This window comes from Solenopsis invicta, chromosome 7, assembly GCF_016802725.1.
Source record: "Solenopsis invicta isolate M01_SB chromosome 7, UNIL_Sinv_3.0, whole genome shotgun sequence".
Taxonomy (NCBI): Eukaryota; Metazoa; Arthropoda; class Insecta; order Hymenoptera; family Formicidae; genus Solenopsis; species Solenopsis invicta.
Window position 1 is genome coordinate 11,111,111 of NC_052670.1, and position 20,297 is coordinate 11,131,407.

Sequence of the window (20,297 nt, forward strand, 5' to 3'; positions counted from 1 at the left end):
TTTCTTTATCGCGATGGGCGCCGCTTCACGACGCTAGTTTATGTAGTGTAACTTATTGTGTTAGCCGCGGACTGGTTCCCCAATGGTTCCCCGGAGACAGGCAAGCGCGCTGATGAACGATGGAAAAACTTTGCTCGACCTCAAATAGTTTCCGATCGTCCTAACGCGTAATGGATGGAACGTTTTTGCCACCAGTCTCATAGCCGAGAATTCGAGGCATTGGAACTTTCCAAGATTGGTCGATGCGAGCGAAAGAGATGGAGAGAGAGAGAGAGAAAAAAAGAGAAGTTACACGAGAGCTTTTACAAAGCTGTCGCAAAAATTCTCGCGTTGAAACAACGGGAAATGCGGATACGTCGAAGTGAATATATCTGCTCGTTTTTGTTTCGTCAAATGTTCGGAATGTCGATCTAATCACGAGTCATGCGTAATGGAGTTAGTCAAGTTATTTGAATGAAGTAACGAAAGTGTTTCAAGTAAAGAGCAAGTCGAATTAATTTCCCTGACTTTTCAGCTTTAATTGTTTGATTATGTGCATCCGCGTGCATTCATATTTTTAGCTTTTTGTTTGAGCGTACAATTACGAGTGGAGACTGCGAATGCTGTTACCGACGAGTTGTTAATTTTGCAGCTGGATTGGTGGCAAAGCTCAGAGACGTGGAGCACTGTAAAAAAAAACTTTATTTGCGACGGGGCGGTTACATTGCCGTTCTCAAGTTCTTTCAACGCAGACATCTATTGTCATCGGATATAAACTTTGAGCTTTGCGCTGTCTCGCCGTGTGCGCGACAGCACGAAAAGCTAAAAGAATGACGAAACAGCTGTTATTGTGTATCGCCACTGCGAACTTTAATTAAGTAAAGAGCGATGGGCTGCTTTATAATTAAAAATTTCAGTGTGGAGATGTTTTTCACACTAACGCGATGTACGTTGTAGAGTCGTGAGCTAAAAGGTTGCAACACATTTTCTTCGATTGTTTTTGGAATGTAGACTTGCTCATCGAACGGCGAACGTCATTGGTTCTTACCTGTGGATCCAACCAATTAAAGCATCGAACCATCTAACCATCGAAGAAAATGTTGCAACCTTTCAGCTCATGACTGTACACACTTTCACCTCCCATTACGATGATCTGCTTTATAACAATGATATGCTAATTTCATGAAAGTAGTGACAAATGTTGATCATCTCCTATTTCTTTTTTGTTTCAGGTAAGCGAATTGTTCCTCACGTTTCATTATTACATCGAGAAACAGCGCGATTTTTATGTGGGTATTATTGGGTAAGTGCATTATTAAATAATTTATACGACATTTAATCGTAATTTTGTCGATGCATTTGTGTGCGAATACTTCCATATCTATTCTTCATTAAAGAAGCGTGAACATTCTACGAAATGCATTTTCAAAACTTGTTTCTACGACGCTCGCTTTATCGACAATATCTCGCCCCGCGAATCGTTAACTTTTACGACCAAGTCGCGAATTGTAATTTTAATTTTGGTTTTCGACGGTTTTTTGGTTTTAATTGAAGGGTTCGAATATTCGGTCGTATATACCTCATATAATCGCCATGTGAAGGTCCGGTGCCGGACGCGCTGTTCAATTACAAAACGACGCGGATTTGCTGATGCGAAAGAGAATTTCAATTAGGCGTTAATGGACGAGATATGAGATTTTTGTTGCGTTAAAGCGGAACATCCGATTACCGGCTTGTAAATCTGTCATGCGCAACAATATTGTGCGCGACGTTATTCTGATCTGCGCCGGAAGATTTAGAGAAATATTCCAACAATAATGTGGAACTTTGGAATTTGTCGTTTCTGATTATCTATCATATTACAATTAATATTAAATACATTAATGCACGATGGATTTGCACGAAATCTTATTACAAAATAATTTTTACAAAAAAATTTCTATAATTACAATAGCGAATTTAAACAATAAATTATCGTTATTTTCACTTTAATTTTTAATAAAATTTATTTATCAAATATCTAATTTAATTCACATAGATTAAAAATTCATTATTATAATATTATTCCGAGAATCTTTTAAATCGAATCGATATTTCGATCTGTGGTAACGTAAAAATTTGAAAAATTTCTTATGCTTGCTCCACGCAGCCTGTAATATATTTCTTGCCTTCCGACGGAGACATACGCTACGCGAAACTTTTTACGGCCACTCAAATCAAATTCGCTTTTTTCACAACAATTTGTCCCTTCTTAGTAAGGAAAAGCGGGTGGGTGTGTTAGCGATAAGAGCCAAGCGGAAACTTAATTGAGCGGGATTTCGCAAAAGAAGCGAACTCGAAGGATGTATCATTAAAGCGCGCGTCTGTCCCCATTTGCCTCCTCACCCTTAACTCGGTAACCCATATTTCACGGCAGCACTTATTCTAGCCATTCTCCTTTCACAAAGCCACTCGTTCCACACAAAAATACTCACGAGTAAGCGAACCCACTATAACCTAGAGTACTCTTCGCGAAAAATCTCAGCGCGTTACCCCTATCGCATTTATGTATACAGGATATAGCTAAGTCGAGGATACTCTCATATACGCTCATATACACGCGTGCGATATATTAGAGACCAAAGAGGCTTTCTCGCGAAGTTTGAAGTTAGCAATCTTTATATTAAGCTGTTAGGGAAAATAGGTTTCTGCTTCTTTTTTCTATATAATTTTTTCTATATAATTTTTTTTTTTTTTAATTGACATTTCTTTTGCCGAGCGAGTATAGATATCACGTATGTATTTTGAAATACGTGCACCGTCTATGATGAGTGATGACATGTCTTCATATGCGCGCATGTAAGAGTGAAACTTTTTACCAGATTGCGGGATGAAATAGAAGAAGCGAAAGGGTGAAAAGTGACGACGAAGAGGATGAAATATTGTGACAAGAATTCGGTTTCTTACGACTGCCCCTTTCTTTTCGCGGTTTTCCGTGCTGGCAGAGTTTCCGTTTTCAGTTTCGTATTTTTATGCCGAAGACGACGCTGGCTTAGAAGAATTCGCTTTATTTATAAATTATAGGTCGCCGTCTTTTCGAGATGATTTCTTTACAGCGATACGAATACCAAATTATAAAAGTTATTACTCTTTACTGACGCGTTTATATATTTTACACAAAATGTTTAAAGTATAAGCACGTTTTAAATAGTAATTAAAGTGGACGGTAATCAATAGATATTATTGCTGTAAATTCTTTTATTTTATTTAAAAATGCCTAACGTGCAAATGTGAAATCCGTCAGTTTAAATCATGAAATTTAATAACGTTTATCGTATTAACATCTCGATTGAATTTTACATCTTAAAAAGAAAAGTAGTTACGAAAATCTGAATTGTGGTCAATCGATGAATTTGTGAGAGACGCGAAATCTCCTCGTATAAAACGAATACCAAAGATAGAAAACACGGAATACGGATCAAGTTCGTATAAGCAGTCTTCAAAGGCCGGATTGTTGTTCGTTCCTCATTTAGCGTTCCCTGCCTGTTGTGGTTAACGTGTGTCTACTAACGAACCTATTGTGGCATCTCGGTCAACGTTTGGTCCAGTAATCCCTTGTGTGGCTTGGAACTTTAACAGTGCTCCGTGTGGACGCGTAGAGAGATCCCTAAATACGCATTCTATCTTGAAGGATTCGTTATACGTCCGATTGGAGTATATAATTCGCAATGATATATCTGCGACGAGCTGCAATCGCAGGGAGCTCCACGGCACTTCGCGAGAGTGGCGATGAGTGGAACGAATCGCCCGAGTGTGCCGGCGGTAGAATTAATTACGACACGAATCGGTTATATCTACGACACCTGCAAGCCAAATTAGTTCGTAAAACGGTAGATGATATACGATCTTAGTGTTTATTCTTGAAAATAGCTCGCGGTGGATCCATGATTTATAGACGTGGCAGATAAAGATTAAATTCGTAATTAAAGCGAGATTTATCATCCAAATTTCACGATGATCCTTCGCTAGCAACAAGTTTCACAAAAGCATATTACTAGCGACGAATGAAACAATGAGGCGCTAACAATTATTATGCAATCACAGTTAATATATGTGTCCGAAAGATATATTTAATAAAGAATGAGCGGTAATTGTGCTAACACGAATTTATCTTCGATCATAACTCTCAGATAATATATGTGTATCTATAGTGTGGCACGTCATATTATTAGTCGACTGCAGCTTTCAGAAACCGCAAATCGTATATCGTGGAAGTTATTATTGTTTCAGACTATCTCATTGAATTATACCATTATATCGAGCTGTGTATGTATTTTCTTTTCTCTCTCTTTGACGCTTATAGCTTTTATAAAATATCGTTGTCATGGTACAACCTATATTTTTTCTTTGTTATATCTTCATTAAAAAAAAAAATGTCACCGCTGGAAAAATTCCTCTGTTTGAAACGTGTTATAAGGGACGATTCGATCTTTATTAATCAAAAATGCCGATTAATTTTTCATGCAGTCCAGCTGCGTTGAATTTGTATGTACTTTATGACGACTGCTCGTGCGTTTCAATAGCTCTCGAGACAGTGCGCTTTCGTTTACTTTATATATGTAACAAGGCACCTTTCGCGAGGAAATTTTTAGAAAATTACAAGATCCGTCGAATTACAGAGCGCGCACGACAATAAAACATGATTATTTCCGGATTAGTTTTAGATTTCTATGTGGCCCGAGTCGATTGAGTTTCGCGTATCTTGCGCGCAGACAGATTATATATCCAGTATATAAGACCAGTGTCATCTAACTGCGGAGTTTTCCTTCGTCGAGACTGGCCCGTCCTTTCTTCCTTCCTTCCTTTCTTCCTTCCGTCGGCGCTCGGCTCGCTCGCCAACGAAGCGCTTTTATTATTTCGCTTTGTGCGCCGGGTTATAGCAAATGATTTATCTACCGGCAGCAACGGCGCGGCATCGCTGCCTCATCGGAACTTCGCGTAATCCCGTTCGACGGCCGCCCACTAGATCGAATAAGTTTCGGTATTCGTGCAAATCTACCGCTGTTTCCATTTGTATCCATCAACTAGGAAATAGTTGCATCGGACACAGTATCCGAGCCAGGAGGAATCATGGATAATGCAAGAAACCTCGACGAAACATTATTCATCCGACAATTTGTGAAAATCTGGTGGTCAGTGGCTATTGACCTTGCTTCTGTTATGAAATATTTCAAAAGTAACTATTATATGATATTAAGATTATTAAGATAACGAAGGAATTAAATTTGGTTGATTGAAATTGTCATTAGTGATAATTTAATCATTGTGCATTATTGAAGTTTAGTTTACGTTTTGAAAGTATTAAGAAATATTTATTTTTTTTATTCTTTGCGTAGTCGCTTGATTACTGTAGGCAGTTCATTCATGACGCGAAGAGTACGCGAGTACATACAATATAACGATTATTTATTTTGCTTGACGAAATATTTAACTTACAACCACGTGTGCAGAAATGTGCAGTGAAGTGGTGAGTGCACCGCAAATATATTTGAATTTGAAACATTGAAAATAATATTGGAGAGAAATTCAAAGTTCTGCGTTCAAAGTTTAATTTTTATTCGCTCTTAACTTATCTCAAGCAAGGAAAATGTTGACGACATGCATTGTTTATGCGAGGAGTTTGATATCGCTGTTGAACAAGTTACCTAAGATATCAATAACTTATATGTTCCTTCTGGAGGTATAGCTTACATCAGCACGGCGATGCGATCGATAAACGCCTGCATAAAACACGGAGTGTATAAAATACATATAAAATACATATAAAATTGTCTCGATATATAGAAAAGTTAGGACAAGAATTTACGTAGACCACATCGTGGGTGATTCTTGAGCTTGAGGACGAGGTTAATACTAAAAGATATAAAAACATGAAAATTAAAAAGTCAAAAATTCATTGTCTTTTATCCACTTGTTTTTCATTTAACTGCTTTGGAATTATGTAAAGAGATAGTTATTTAATACTTGATTAATCTAATTCATTATGCTGCATATTTAAAAATTTTTTTTATGAAATTTTTATTTGAATTATTTGAGAATGATGTAATTTTAATTATGATTAATCAATTAACACAATTATAAACTATACAACAAAAACGAGAAAATTTTATTTTGTTATGTTTTTAATTTTCATATAACGGTGCACATCGAAAATGTTCTTTTTTTATTATTTTCAATGTAAAATTGCTTCGTGACAGTAATTAAGCCAACGAAAAATAATAAATATTTAGTACGATGGAGAAATGTACAACTTTATTTACATTTTTTATTTATTTTCGGTTTCTAATTGATTTTTAGAGATTAGATAAAACCAATATTATTATACATATATCCACTTTACATTATTCAGCAGTTTAAGCAGATGTTCTTTGTGCAATTGTTTGGCTTAAATAAGCAAATTTTATTTAAATTTTTGAATCTGTAAAAATCACGATTGGCATTTCTTCTATTTTTACATTACATGCAATGTAACATTGATCGTATTTATTTTTTTCTGCACAGTAAAAACAGATAATGCTTCAAATCAATCTGTTTTTTATTATCATGATATAAAATTTTTTATTTTATCATTTTTATGGGGTTATAAAAGAAACGCGTCTTTTAATCACGGACTTACATTGCATTAAGTCTTTATTCTCCGTCTTTAGTACCTTCAGTATTTTTGATACCTGTCTAGTTAGGCATCGTGATAAAGTAGTCACCAGGCGTCATTGAGACTTGCTTTCTTTTATATGCCTTCCTTCTGACATACTTAAAAGGTAAAAGAGAATTTGACCAGATATTGATACAAGCAATAACATGCAAAGTCATATGTATGATGAGATAATGCTTTGCTGTCACAATTTTTCTACGTTGAAAATATTTACCGTTTTGAAAATGTTTGAATATTAAAATAGAAATAACATGCTTATAAGGAACATGTTTTGTTTCCGATATATTTTTTATATGATTCTATTATTTGAAAATATAAAGCAGTTTTTAAATTTAGAATGACAAAGCTCGAAATAAAGAAACAGAATAGAAAAAATCGATTAGACTTAAGTAAAAAGAAAGATTAGACAACAGTAGATATGTATGAAACTAGAGTATCTGAAGAGTTAAAAATTCAATCTATTTTGGATTTAGTTTATTACTTATTTGTTTCTGTTTTTTTTCTCTTTGTAACGTTCGTTAATTTTTGATCATGTCGCAGTTTATATAAGTTTAATTTGCGCGACCCTTTTTCTTGTTTTCTTGACTTTTGTTCTCTGCGCTTTTGTCACATTCAGGAAAAATACGAGCGAAAATTATTACCGTTATTACGATCGACTTGCATGCTCCTCGTACGCATCTGCTAAAAGTCCCTACAGCCAAATCATGAAAAAAATACTCAGGCGATGCACGCCGTTCTATTTCTAACTATGTAAGATAAAAAGGCTACAAGACTGACGATGAACGCGTGTGACGCTTCATGGTATTTTCGAAAAGATAGTTAACGGCATTCTCATTTCATCATTTTCTTGGCCGATTCGTTCTTCATATTCTTATCTTTAAAAAAGATATCACTTCGACAAAGGAGTAGAAATATCAGTAAGCGTTTCTTTTGATCGTATTTTCCTTCAATTCGTATTTTTCAGTCGTACTTCTTTTTTTAATCATTTTATTCGTGTGTCTATTGAAAAAGACTTTTAAATTGATCACACCGATCCCTTTCATGACTCAGCGGCGCTTGAAATTTTTACTGCGCAGGAATTGTCTTCACCCTGCGGATATTGTCATTGTTCCGCGCGTTTTCGTAGTCAACACTTCGCCTCTTGTCCTGTCCGGTAAAGGAAGAGCTCTAATGGTCGACGTATGCTGTATGCATTACGGAAATAGTAAGGGGGAGAAGAAGCTGAAGGATAAACGGAGATCGCAGTAAGAAAAACAGTCGGGTATGCACAAGGAATGGAAGCGATGCCGAGAAACTGTATCCTGTGAATATCAGTGAGCGTCGTCCTTGCGGAGATAAAGATCCCATTTTGCCCCTTTCACTCTTCCATTTTTGTTTACTACTTCTTCATACTTTTACATTTCTCGTATATACCGGAGATGGTTCATTCCTCATACGAAATTTTGCGCGAATGTTTTACACTAGTTACGTCTGTCGTGGCAAAGTTACTCCCGACATATTTTAATTGATGGAATATTCTGCGAAGAGAGCATTTTCTATCACTTTATCAGATCGTGCTGTAACTAGCGGAGAAGTTAAACTTGTATCTAATGTAATATACGTATTATTAGGTCCGATTTACGAAGTTACAAATTGACTAGACCGATATGCTGGCGAATATACGCAGCTAAAGAGACACAGACAAGATATACCCTTAATGCGTTATCCTGGAAAGGTAAATCACGATTTCCCTCCTTCCCGTTTCTACTTTTTGCTGCTCCCGTCTCCTTTCCTCTGTCCATCTTCCCTATCGCTTTGCCAGATGCACAGCGAACTGGCAGTATCCTTCGGAGAGAAATGGGTACATCGTCGTCGTCGCCGTTGTCGTCGTCGTCGCTGTTGTCGGTGCGGAGAGTCGACGGAGGATACGAGAAAGCGGCAGGAGGGAGCAGCAGGACCGCGCCGATGTTCCTGGGGGAGAGTATAGTAGGAGACGAGAGCGGGAGTGAACCGAGTGGAACAGAGATGGACGAGGAGGAGGACGAGGACGAGGACGAGACGAGGTGGAGGAGGCGACGCCGGGAGTAGTAGTCGGTCGTGCGGCGCAGGCGTGCGGCTCGTCGCGGCTCGAATCCCGCCGTATTCCAAAGAGGAACACGCCACTCCGCCCCCGGCACGGCAGCCACGCGTCAGTCTCACCCGACTGACCTCCTGTCCCTAACTTCCCTCTTCGATTCCTGACCCGCGCACATTGAACTCACGCGTTCGCTGTTCGCCGGCAGGAAGTATCACGCGCATATTTCGCTCGCTCGTAAAGTTCGGCGACAAGTGTGCCCTTCGAGTATGGTATCCGTCACTGATCCGTGAACGATAGATATTGTCGGTCGGAAAAGTTTGAGGACGACGAGACGTTACTGTAAGCTGGGGCTACCTGTCATCGTCTGGATTAAGAGTGCCGGGAATCTGAGGAGACGACTTGAGAGAATCCGCGCGGAGGATGATTGAGTAGAAGTGAACGAACCTGTGCGTTTGGTGAATCGGAAAGACAAGACTGCAAGAATGACAGTGAAAAGAACGCTTAAGAATTGGAAGAGGTCGAGGAAGGCGAACGATACTTGTTTGATCGCGATTCGAAGAGATGCGATAGTTGTTTGAAATCCGGAAGTTGAAATAAATATCTCAAAAAATAAATAAATAAAGGAAAATGACCGGCTTATTGTTACGATAATAGAAATCTATTTCAAAATCAAGATTATAAAAAATTTTAGGAACAGATTGACCTATTGATCCGTTTTCAACATTTTCAAATATTTCAAAGTTTGGGTGATGGATAGTGTGTGGTGACGCGTAATGAAGATCATCTCTTGTGACGTTAACTGACGAAAGAATACATGTACCGACGAAATTTTGTTATAATTTAGTGAAAATCAGGCGTTGACATAGCTGCAGTGTTTTTTTAGTTAGTGAACAGATTAAAGCCGACGTCTGATTAAAATTTTGATGCAGTTTAAACAACCGGCCACGTGTCTAGATATATGTTTGCATCTTTCGCTGTTCATCAAACGTTGAAAATTTGGAACTGAAATAATGATCAAGAATACCGAATCATTAGAAAGAAGAATAATTCTGTTGAATAGCGTAATGAAGAATAGTATCAATGTAATCAACAAAAGTTACAATGTCTGTAGTTGATTTAAAGTATATTTAGAAACTTTAGTGAATATCGTCATTTTTAATAAATATATCGAAAATTACCGGTAACTTTAGTAAAGAATATCATGATGCTGTTGACGATCGTCGATACAGCGGCTTGAAGATTTGTTTGAAACAATTGTTACGAAAACGACGAATTTTTCGAAAAAAATAGACATTTCGCTAGTGATATCAGAAACTAATTTAAAAGTGGCAATGAGTTTTTATTTTAATTGGTGATACAACGGAATTGCTATTATTAATAACGACCGAGACGCACGTGATTTACATGAATTTATACATGTGCAATTAAAATTAGCGTGGAAAGACATAAAATCGATTGTCTGTAATTTCGAAATATTATTTGAATTATTAAAGCCGGTGATTGAAATTTAAACGGCCTAGAGAACGACGCGACAAACGAACAAAATCCGTGCCATTGTTTCGCAAAATATCGAACTTTGCATCGAATTATCAGCGACCTATAAAATCGTTAATACAGACGCTACGGAAATATAAATAACTTGTGGAATTCAGTGTATAATATCATGCGGGTGAACTGTAATCATGAATTTATCAGAAGGACGGAATTTATCGATTTTCTTACACGAGGCAAATGTCACGCACTAAATGCTCTTGAGTAGTGGTTTTATGCCAGTGACCGTGTTAATATTTTAAGTAGTTAATATTTAAAGTATCAAAGAAGACTCGTTCTCTCATCAGAAAATACCTTCGACATTAAAATATTGCGAGTTAGATACTTTTGACATGGAAATTTTGCGCTTAATCAGACATCAATAGACTCACAATACTTTGGAAGAATACTCGTGGAGTTGCACTCGATCAAGGCGATGCTCGCGAACTTGGACACCTGATCGGCTGTGTCCTCGCGCCGATAAAACCAAATGGGCGAGCCGAAGCCCGCCGTCTCTCCGCAGCCCAACGGCGGAGTGAAGCAGAAACCGACAAGTCTGAACCTCGCGCCGGGTCCCGGCTTCTATCGCAATGTGAACGGACGCGCGAGCCTGAATGATCGTCATCTACAGCACGTCACCGCTCTCATCGGCGGTGGACGCACCGCACACGTCAACAAGTCCGCCTCGCCAAATTTTGCCGCTGCAATCAACAACTCCGAGCTCGGTGGCGGCGGTTCAGCAAATACCGTCCAACTACCAGCGTTACCAACAGTACCACCATTATCAGCAATATCCTCAGCGTGGTCGTTGTCTGCAGAACTTGAAAATTTGTTGGAACCCCCGCCTCCACCGGCCCCAACACACTCCTCCCCCTCAAATCGAGCAAGCTCCGTCAGTAACAACGAACATCAACAGCACCAGAACGAACAGCAGCACAACAATTTGCGATCGTCCCCGATCAATCAGCTGCCCACCCGTAGCCCGAGTCACAATGGTCACGGGTTCCCCCTCTACACACCACCTGCCCCGATACCAGCATCCGGCGCAAATAAAGTTCGCTCTACACCCAACGGGTTACCACACCCAGGAGCATCGAGGCGTCCTCATAGTATTGCCGCTCCACCATTCCACGGTGTCCAACACCCCCTTGGTCAGCTCGCTGGTAGAGCAGCCGCAGCGACACCATTACCATCAGCAGCACCAGCACCAGGAGCAGCAACACCGACAGCGTGGGGCTCAGGTGCTGCAACACCAAATGCAACCACATGCGGTGTACCAGGAGTGGTACAACGGCGTGCCCATTCGGTCGCCGGTACTCCAGTATCTCTATCCACCGGCAACAATGGCATCAATGGCGGCATCAACGGTCAACAGGAACCAAGGAGTAACGGTCCATCAGCCGGCGGCGTCGGCGTCGGTGGCGGCGGCAGCGGCGGCAGCGGCGGCGGCGGCGTCGTGGTATCCGCGACTCGCAGCGCTGTACCACCCCAATCTTTATGGAACGGCCAACAACCCTTACCTAGGCGGCCTCACAGCATCGCCTCAACACCCGTTACAGCTGCAACAGGCTTGCCTCCAGCTACAACAGCAACACCAACAAACGTATCCGCGACCGCTCGCACACCAGGGGAGCCTATACAGTGGGGTGCCTCCGGGATGGTTCTACATCAACCCATACCTCGTAGAGCGTACGCCTCGACCATGCCACATCCCCAGCCACCCACGCCCACGTCACAAGGGCCCTGTCTGAGTGTACTGAATAATCCTGGAAACTCCAACACCTGGACATTGGGCGCCGCCGCTCTTCGGCCCAGACCTCATAGCATCGCTACGACGCCGCAGGGGGCACCGCAGATGCCACCCGCTTCCCCCTCAGATTCTGGATACCGATCGTTACCCTCAGCCGCTAGTGACTATCAAATCCTTAAATCGCCGTCGAAATCTCAACAAAATCAACAGCAACAGCAGTCGCAACAACAGATTCATCAGAGTGCCGTGCGACGACTCTCTTTGCCGTCAGCTCAGACATTGCTTCGCACATCCGCCCCCCGACCTAGTCCTACATTTCACGGACTCCCCTTCCGACCATTCACGTGTGGTGTTTCACCGAACGGTAATCCGATCTTCCTCGGCTGCACTCATCTTCACAATAGCAACTCCAGCAGTGGAAGCACGAGAACTTCCACTCCGGCAACGAGCCCGGCGACGCCGCTCACCACGTCGCAGGCAATACAGCAGCTATTGGCGCAGCCGAGGAACGGTTTCAAGATCATGGATGATAAGGTGTCGTTATTCATAGAGATTCTCGACACGCAGGAAAGATTCGCTAAGGTCAGTGTTGTCGATCGGCGTTGCAGTTTATCGAGTAGCAGCATTATTTATTTATAATGCTGTTACTAGTAGACCTCATATCGCCACAAGTTTATTTCCGTGGAGAAAGAATCGTGCTTTTAAATTAATCATTCAGTAGAATAACCACGAAGTCATTTTTCCTTGAATTGGTAAAAATTAAATTTTTTTGAGCGCTGTATATATGTAATATATTATTTTATGATATTTTATTTTGTGAAAGAAATAATGGCGCATAAAAACAAATTTTTTATGATAATAATATGTTTACAATGTTAACGTGTAATGAGTTTCTAGCAAGATATATGACGGGATTGAATATCAAAAGACTTATCTAAGATTGAATATCGTGGAACTTATTTAAGAATCTTTTATAAGAGTTTCCTTGGCAAATTGGACGACGAGCTGATTTTTTCGATGTAAGAGCTATCCACCTATTCAGTGGTTTATTGAATTTGGAAGCGATTTGATGCCTAAGTCAAGTTTGCGCTTTAAATCGATAATGTGTGCTGCTCGACGATGAGGAAAGATTCTATCTTAGGATCTCTCGATGGAAGGTCATACATAAATTTGGGATCTGAAAAATATATGTAATGCGAGACGCTTCTCGCTCTTCACTTGCATGGACGATCGATCGACAAACATTGTACATACATAGGCAGGTAGACAAGCAAGATAGTCAAACCGCAACTTCACTTTCCGGAGGAACTTTATGATTCGGCGCCGCCATCTTGCAATATTATTTATATGCAAACGCGTGAAGGGGTGGAAGAGCGCGCGTCGTTCGTGCGATATATCGGGAGTTTCAGATCCGATTTACCGCCACTTCCGATGCGACGAATGCGCATGCGCGCGCATCTTGCATCATGCATGAGAGATGGAGATGTTAACTCGAAAACTCCATTCGCATCGGATATGCCCGTCACTTGCGAAATGACCGTTACAAATTTTTTTTAAGCGAAATTCTCTATAAGAACTTTGCACTTTGCGCAAGGAGCTTTGTACAAGTTTTGTACAACAGAATGTATTTGTGCTGTACATTATGATATTTATGGGAACGAGGTTGAAAAATTAGTAACACGCAACAGAAATTAGTAAATCATATTTTCTCGCCACGATCTTCAAATTTCGATTTAAACTATAAGCACGTAATAATCGGTTGCGTGAAAAAATAAAAACCGTTACGCAAAGAATTATTACATGACAACAATCTTGCGGGAAATGTACATCCTTCTTAGTAGAACGCGAGAATGTTATTTTCAGTGCATAGAATTGTATTATTTTCACGGTGAACGAAACTGTCGCGCCAACTATTTTGCACTAAATTGTTGCCGCAAGAGAATCCTGAGGAATTGTTCCGGCCATTCGGTTAATCCCTCAAATGCTTTTGTGACACTTTTCAAGACCAGAAAGTACTTTCCATTGCAATTTTCATTGTGCATTCTTTCATTGCGCTTGCTGGTTTTTAATTTGCTTTTAACCGTTGCCTCAGAAAATGTGTTCTCTCATAAATACGAAATCGATGGATTTCTATTTTTTTTTTTGCTCTTTTCATAAATTTATTAAACAAGGGTGATAATGAAATTGTACATAGAAATTTTATTTTTGTTGGCAAACATTATTTTTTCCCAAGAAATTAAAAAAAAAATTTGAAAATTTTGAAAACGCAATTAGGCTATCACACACATTCTTCAATCTTTTTAAAATATCTAAAATGTGGTACATGTATTCTCTAATGCAGACGAATAAATTTTGTTAGAATTTGAAGCTGAACATGCATAGACATGCGAAATGCTTACGCGTGAAGACTGGTGTTTCGTGGAGATTTGTCTCAAGTCTTCCCTTTTTGCGGTCACGACGCGTCGTTGCGGGGTGTTTTGATGGAAGGCGATTCCGTTCCTTACTGAAAGTAATGGGTGATGTGGCAAAGGATTAAATTCCGCGGAAATTGATGACGGCGCTAAGATTAAACTACGACCTCCCGGTAATTCCGAGAGATTTCTCTCATTCAACCGCCCATTTCTATCCTTTTCCTTCCGAATGCCTGCGCTACTGTTTGCAAGTCGTTTCAAAGGACACACGCCGCGTTATTATACGTACAGCTTTCTCATCCTCCGACTCTATGTCGACGACGACGACGTCGGGTTTTGGAGGAATGGCGGATGCGGAAGAGCGATCTTCCCGGTAGTTTCCTACCTTTCTCACTTCGACGTCCGAGATACATGAATGTGCATTCTGAATGTGCATTGGGGTTATCCAATGGCATATTAGTTTCCAAGTCGACAAGACTGCTTAATTGAAGTCTTAATATTGCGACTCAAAGCGCGAGCAAATGAACGTTGAGTCTGTCGCGCAAGAACGCTGATTGCGGCGACACGACTGATGTATATATATGTATACGTACGACCACTATCTCGCCGATGAATGTAAATGAGATCTACTACTAAGAACACTCTGGACGAATAGTGAGTTTTTGGTCGGGTCTCGCTTAATGTCTCTTAATGAATGAACGATGACGTTGTGGTAGGCCATTAACTCGACGCGTGTGATTAGCGGCGTCGCTCGTATGCCGTGTGCCGTTTCTCTATGAACGAGAATATGTGCATCTCTTGATTTAATGTGCTTTGATAATTGCGAGAGTAACGCTTTATATTTGTGTGAATGGATCTTTAATAAGAAGAAATTGTGTTATACAATTTCGATGTCGATTACAAACCGGTATTATTTTATTACAAAACCAATATTTTTTTAATTTTTATTAATATCGGTATTGATCATCACTACCGATTATTACCTTTTACCATTGTTGTTTTTTAATATTTATAGTTAAAATTATTTTGTATATTGGTTATTATTATTTTTTTCATAACAACAAAATATGAGAAAATTTTGTTTTTCAAATAAGCGAGTAAATTTATTTTTCTATATTATTTTTGTACATATTTTATAGTTATTTGTTAGAAAAGATATGCTATGTTATACAGTCTCTCAGATTTTTTTCTAACATGCAAAGATTTTAACTAAGAAATATTTTAACACAATTTAGCGGATTTATACTTTAGAAGAGAAAATACATTCTAAAAGAAAAATGTTCTATACTAAGAAATACACAAAAATGCATTTTAATCATAATTTTATGATAGATTTTTGATTATTTCGATATTTTATGTTTGATAGAGTCAACTATAAGTATCTGTTTTATACCTTCCATTCACTTATGCAATCACATTTATGCAGAATTTTTTCTGTGTATGCTTTTGTATTTATCTTATTTAACATATTGAGAGATAAAATTCAAGATAAATATATTTTGAGATTATGAATTCTGTCATGAAAATATAACGGAAATTTACAATTTTAACCGGGACAATGTTGCACTTAATGTGAATTTTAATTTCGGTAATATCCGCTGGGCATATTTACCTTTTGCTTGTTTAGAGCATTCCATTGGCTCAGATTTTCCATAATTGGCTTGTGAAAATTTCGATACAGCACGATACGGCGTACCGATAATACTTTGCCGGACACGAAATCACGTTCACCGGGTAATGGAAAATTCCAGGAAAATTTCTATCCATGACTCGCGCAGACAACGCGAGTCGAAAAGCAAGGTAGCGTCCATTATGATGCTCATCTCTTTCTGTTGCAGTTTGTGTGCGACCGCTTAACGGTTTATTACAAACAATTTTGTTCTTTTCTTCTTTGCGATTACAGAGCACAGTACTTTTTACTCGTGATGTTAACGAGAATCAATGGAAGAGATAATTTAAAGTGATATTTCACTGCTCTGAAGGTGCTTCAAGTTGTGTAATTAAACATTATCACATTTTAAAGAGAAAACCTAAATATTTGTACCTCGTTTAACAGCGAAAACTTTAATTACATTATTATGATAAAAGAGATAACAGAAATGTATGTTTTACACCATGATATTGCTATTTGCTTACAAAGTTATTTAGAAAATGAAATGCTACTTGGACGCAAGAGGATGTCGGAAAGTTAAAGCAATTTAAGTTTAACTCGCAAAAGTGGCGCTAAAAATTGAGACTGCAATGTCTTGAAATATTCTCGTTGTTATGCATTTCCGTATCTAAATATGTATATATCTCGGCCGCGTAGTTGGATTAACGGGACAGCTAGCGAAATGGCGAAAAACTTCACAAATACACTCAAGCGCACATCATAACTTTCAACGGAATGAGCTCTTAAAAATATTTTATCGTGATATTGTGAAATGTTTTTTCATATATTTTTTTATGATTTTTTTTTTTTCGGTTACATTATTTGATTTTCCTTGTAATCGAATGTCAAAATTTCCTACGGATTGTACATTAAAAATGAAGTGCGCTTGAGAAATTACAATGACACCGTCTAAGCAATCATTCTGTGACATGGGGAAAATGAAAATTAGATTATCGTTCGAATCAATATGCGGATCTGATTTGCTTAATGCGAACTGCAACTGCCAGCGCAGAGAAACGTGACGCTCCTAAGGAAACGTCTACCGGGCAAACGGACATAGAGGAAATTAGCAGTCATGACTAGCTGATGTACCTTTCATCTAGATATAGCGTTACGCGGAAATATACAGAAAGTACCAGAACCACCGGACGTCTTTTTAGCCGCAGCTTCTTTAGCTAATCTGCAGACGATCTTCCTTTATTAAAAATATGGAAGGAAGATCGCACATTTATTGCAATTTCAATTTCGAATATTTTTATAATTAGATTTTAAATTAAAATATTTTTTCAAGTAAAGAAATTAGTTAGATTAATAATTTAATTTGATTAAACCGTTGAACTTTGCTGGAAAATTTTTCTATTAAAAAACAATTCATTAAAAGTTCCTTATTTTCGTTAACTGCCATGCCGTGAAAAGAGGTCAATTTTAAATCGTTAAATAACTTTTAAAGAAATATCTTTTGAGCAATTTATTCACCTACATATTATTAAATAAATAATTTTCTTTATCAGTCAACAAATTTTTCTTATTTTACTGTATAATTTTAGTTATCAATTTTTATGCTAATTTTATTTTTAAATCAATCAAGTTATATTTGACAATATAACGTATAAAACGCGCACAAGCGATTTAATTCTATAGTTTTTCCCTCAATTTGATATACTAAATATTAATATTATCTCAATAGTGATCTAGTGTATCATTTGATCACCGTAAGACTCATCCATCTCGTTAATTGTACAAATGTTTTTGCAGTTTCGCATTTTGCGCGTAAATATCTCCTTTTTAATCTCGTAAAAAGATTCCGAGAACGATCGTTCAGCTTACCGGAATATCTGCGGTAATGGAAACGTAGAATGAAGAGAAGAGCACGCGCGTACGAGGAAGGAGACTGTGCGCGCAAGCATATTTTGTTCGTGTATCCAAGCACGTCATTCGTAAACTAAGCCAATATAATCGCTAAACTCGAACGCGGAAGGAAGAAACTTCCCGACAAAAGCCTATATTCCGCGTGCCCTTCGCCCCGTGCGGCCCTTCGCGTCGCGTCGCTTCGACGGACCATCCCTACATGCTAAAGCCCAGGCCGGCTGAAGCACAATAGATTCCATCCCGGAGGAGCGTCGCCCGAGACAACTTCTTAAAGCCGCCGCGCCGGTGACATCCAAACTTCGGACACATTTTACCTCGGGCTCGTCCCATTAGCGTAAACTTCCAGCGGCGTGCGACACTATATCATTACGGTGTAACTGCCAACGGGGACTTCAGTTTGGTTCCGCCGGCTAGAGGACTGTTACGATAAATCCATCACCGTAGGAATACAATGTTCCGTTTAAAACCTTGGCCACGTACCGCTACCCTTAGTTGTACCACTTAGTCTTTTCTCGCCCTCTCGAAGTGTGCTATTTCTCATGAAACGGAACGGATGGAAAGAGAGTTCTTAAGATCTTCCGGTAATGTGTTTGTTGCTTTTTTCTTTTCTTTTCTTTTCTTTCTTTTTTTTTTTTAGTCTTTCCGTTTGCGAACTTATGTAATTTTAAATGATGACGCAGTAAATAATTCATTAAAAAAAAGCACAATGTATATTTGGTTATGCCATATGTTAAAAGCGAAAGGTTATATTTTTGGTCGGTTATTTCTTTTCGGCGACATTTATTTGGATTTGATCCTGGCAGCTTTACGAGAAATGTGGGGCAATGGTACGAATCGATGGCTATTTTCGACTTCATTATCGACATTATTTGACGTCTCGACGTCCCCTCTAGAGGCGGCCGGCCACTTCGAGTTTCACGACTGAGTATTCGCGAAGGGTATCATCGGATATTGTTATATTTATGCCGCAGAATGACAAAGGCACGCGCGCGTAGGAAGTTTCGCATAAACTGACATCCATAAACTGACATCTCAAAAGAAAACATCCGCTGGTATTACGAGGGTCTTCATGAATTTTATCCGCTCGTAAAACAATTACGCGAGCTCGGTACTTCGCTTTAATTCTCGTCCATTGTCGCCGGGGGTCGAGTGAAAAATAAAAGCAGCTTCCCCCATCTCCACCTTTTATCTTTGTTAACTCTCGTTGTACGCCCCCTCCCCTTTTTTTGCTCTCCGCTGACTAACTTAATATAAACGACGTGTGTATGCTTGAGTGATGCGTCTTGGGGTTACGTGTCTTCACTCTGAAAATCTGCATACGGTGCTCCGTTTACGTGTATCGGGAGTTTAGAAATTAATGCTTGTTGAGGGATAAGTAATGGCAGTTAATTTACATCAACGGCATTTCTACTGCACGGAAAACGGGGAAACGACTCTTCTCTCATTTCACGAGCGCGCTTATGTATTATCGCACTGTGCTCAGTATTGGATTATCACTGCTGCAGTGCCACGTCCCAACAAATAATCGCTTTACGTCCGCCAGGATATTCCAGATTTTGTAATGGATTATTGTAATTAATGCCATTACATCGTAACAGTTTGAAACTTGCGGCAACATTACACCGCAGCTGTCTCTCCACTCCACCTACAGCTGCGCTTTAGCGATCCGGACGCGAAAACTTTGCACTTTCTTTTTACGCTCCCTACAAGTGGGACCTGCGCCAAACTTTGTTGGCTCTTAATAAACAGTAGCAAACCGAATTTTGCAAATTAAAAGCCGAGCGTTAGGAGCTAACGCGGCTCTCGCCAGCGGCGATCCACCGCGCGCGATTTTATGCGCGAGACCGTAAAAAAAAAGAAATACCGTTACCCGACCGTCGCGCTTTATCGTAACGATTAAACGAACGATTGTTCGACATAATTTTCGCCACGATTCGATGCGTCGGAAATGACGCTTTTTCATTTAACGCACGGAAATCTTGTAAATTCCGGCAACAACGGCACGTATGTGCGTGTGTGCGTGTAGCGCTATCCAATCCGGTCATAAAATTCGGCAATTTGTGCAGATATTCGCGTGCGCGACCGCCGAATTCGGGGAAGTCGGCCGTTATTTCGGCGGATTTTGTTCGCTCGTAAAGTGATTATGCAAAACGTAGTCGCGCCCGCGTGCTACCGTGCGCTGGCGAAGGGTGTTTTAATTTGGTGGCATTGTCGGGTCCTGGGACTCGAGTGAAAATTAAAAGCTTATCTCGCGCGGCCTAGCGCATTTCTCCCCCGCCTAGCGCGTCCTCGCTCGCCGTTGTAGCCTCCATTGTCTACCGTCGGAATTATTATCAACAACCGTCGGCGTATACGTCGAC

General features: G+C 39.6%; 2 protein-coding genes across 13 annotated transcripts in view; both read left to right on the plus strand.

Moving 5' to 3' along the window:
* The window catches only part of LOC105202434 (dystrophin, isoforms A/C/F/G/H), a 508,516-nt gene that overhangs the window by 215,087 nt on the left and 273,132 nt on the right, over positions 1-20,297 (plus strand). The window lies entirely within an intron of this gene.
* The window catches only part of LOC120358230 (nascent polypeptide-associated complex subunit alpha, muscle-specific form-like), a 78,844-nt gene continuing 59,838 nt past the window's right edge, over positions 1,292-20,297 (plus strand). For both annotated transcript variants that reach the window (XM_039451753.1, XM_039451752.1), the window contains exon 1: positions 1,292-12,588. In XM_039451753.1, the coding sequence (XP_039307687.1) occupies positions 10,747-12,588 (1,842 nt within the window). In that variant the 5' untranslated portion in view covers positions 1,292-10,746. The remainder of the gene's footprint in view (positions 12,589-20,297) is intronic.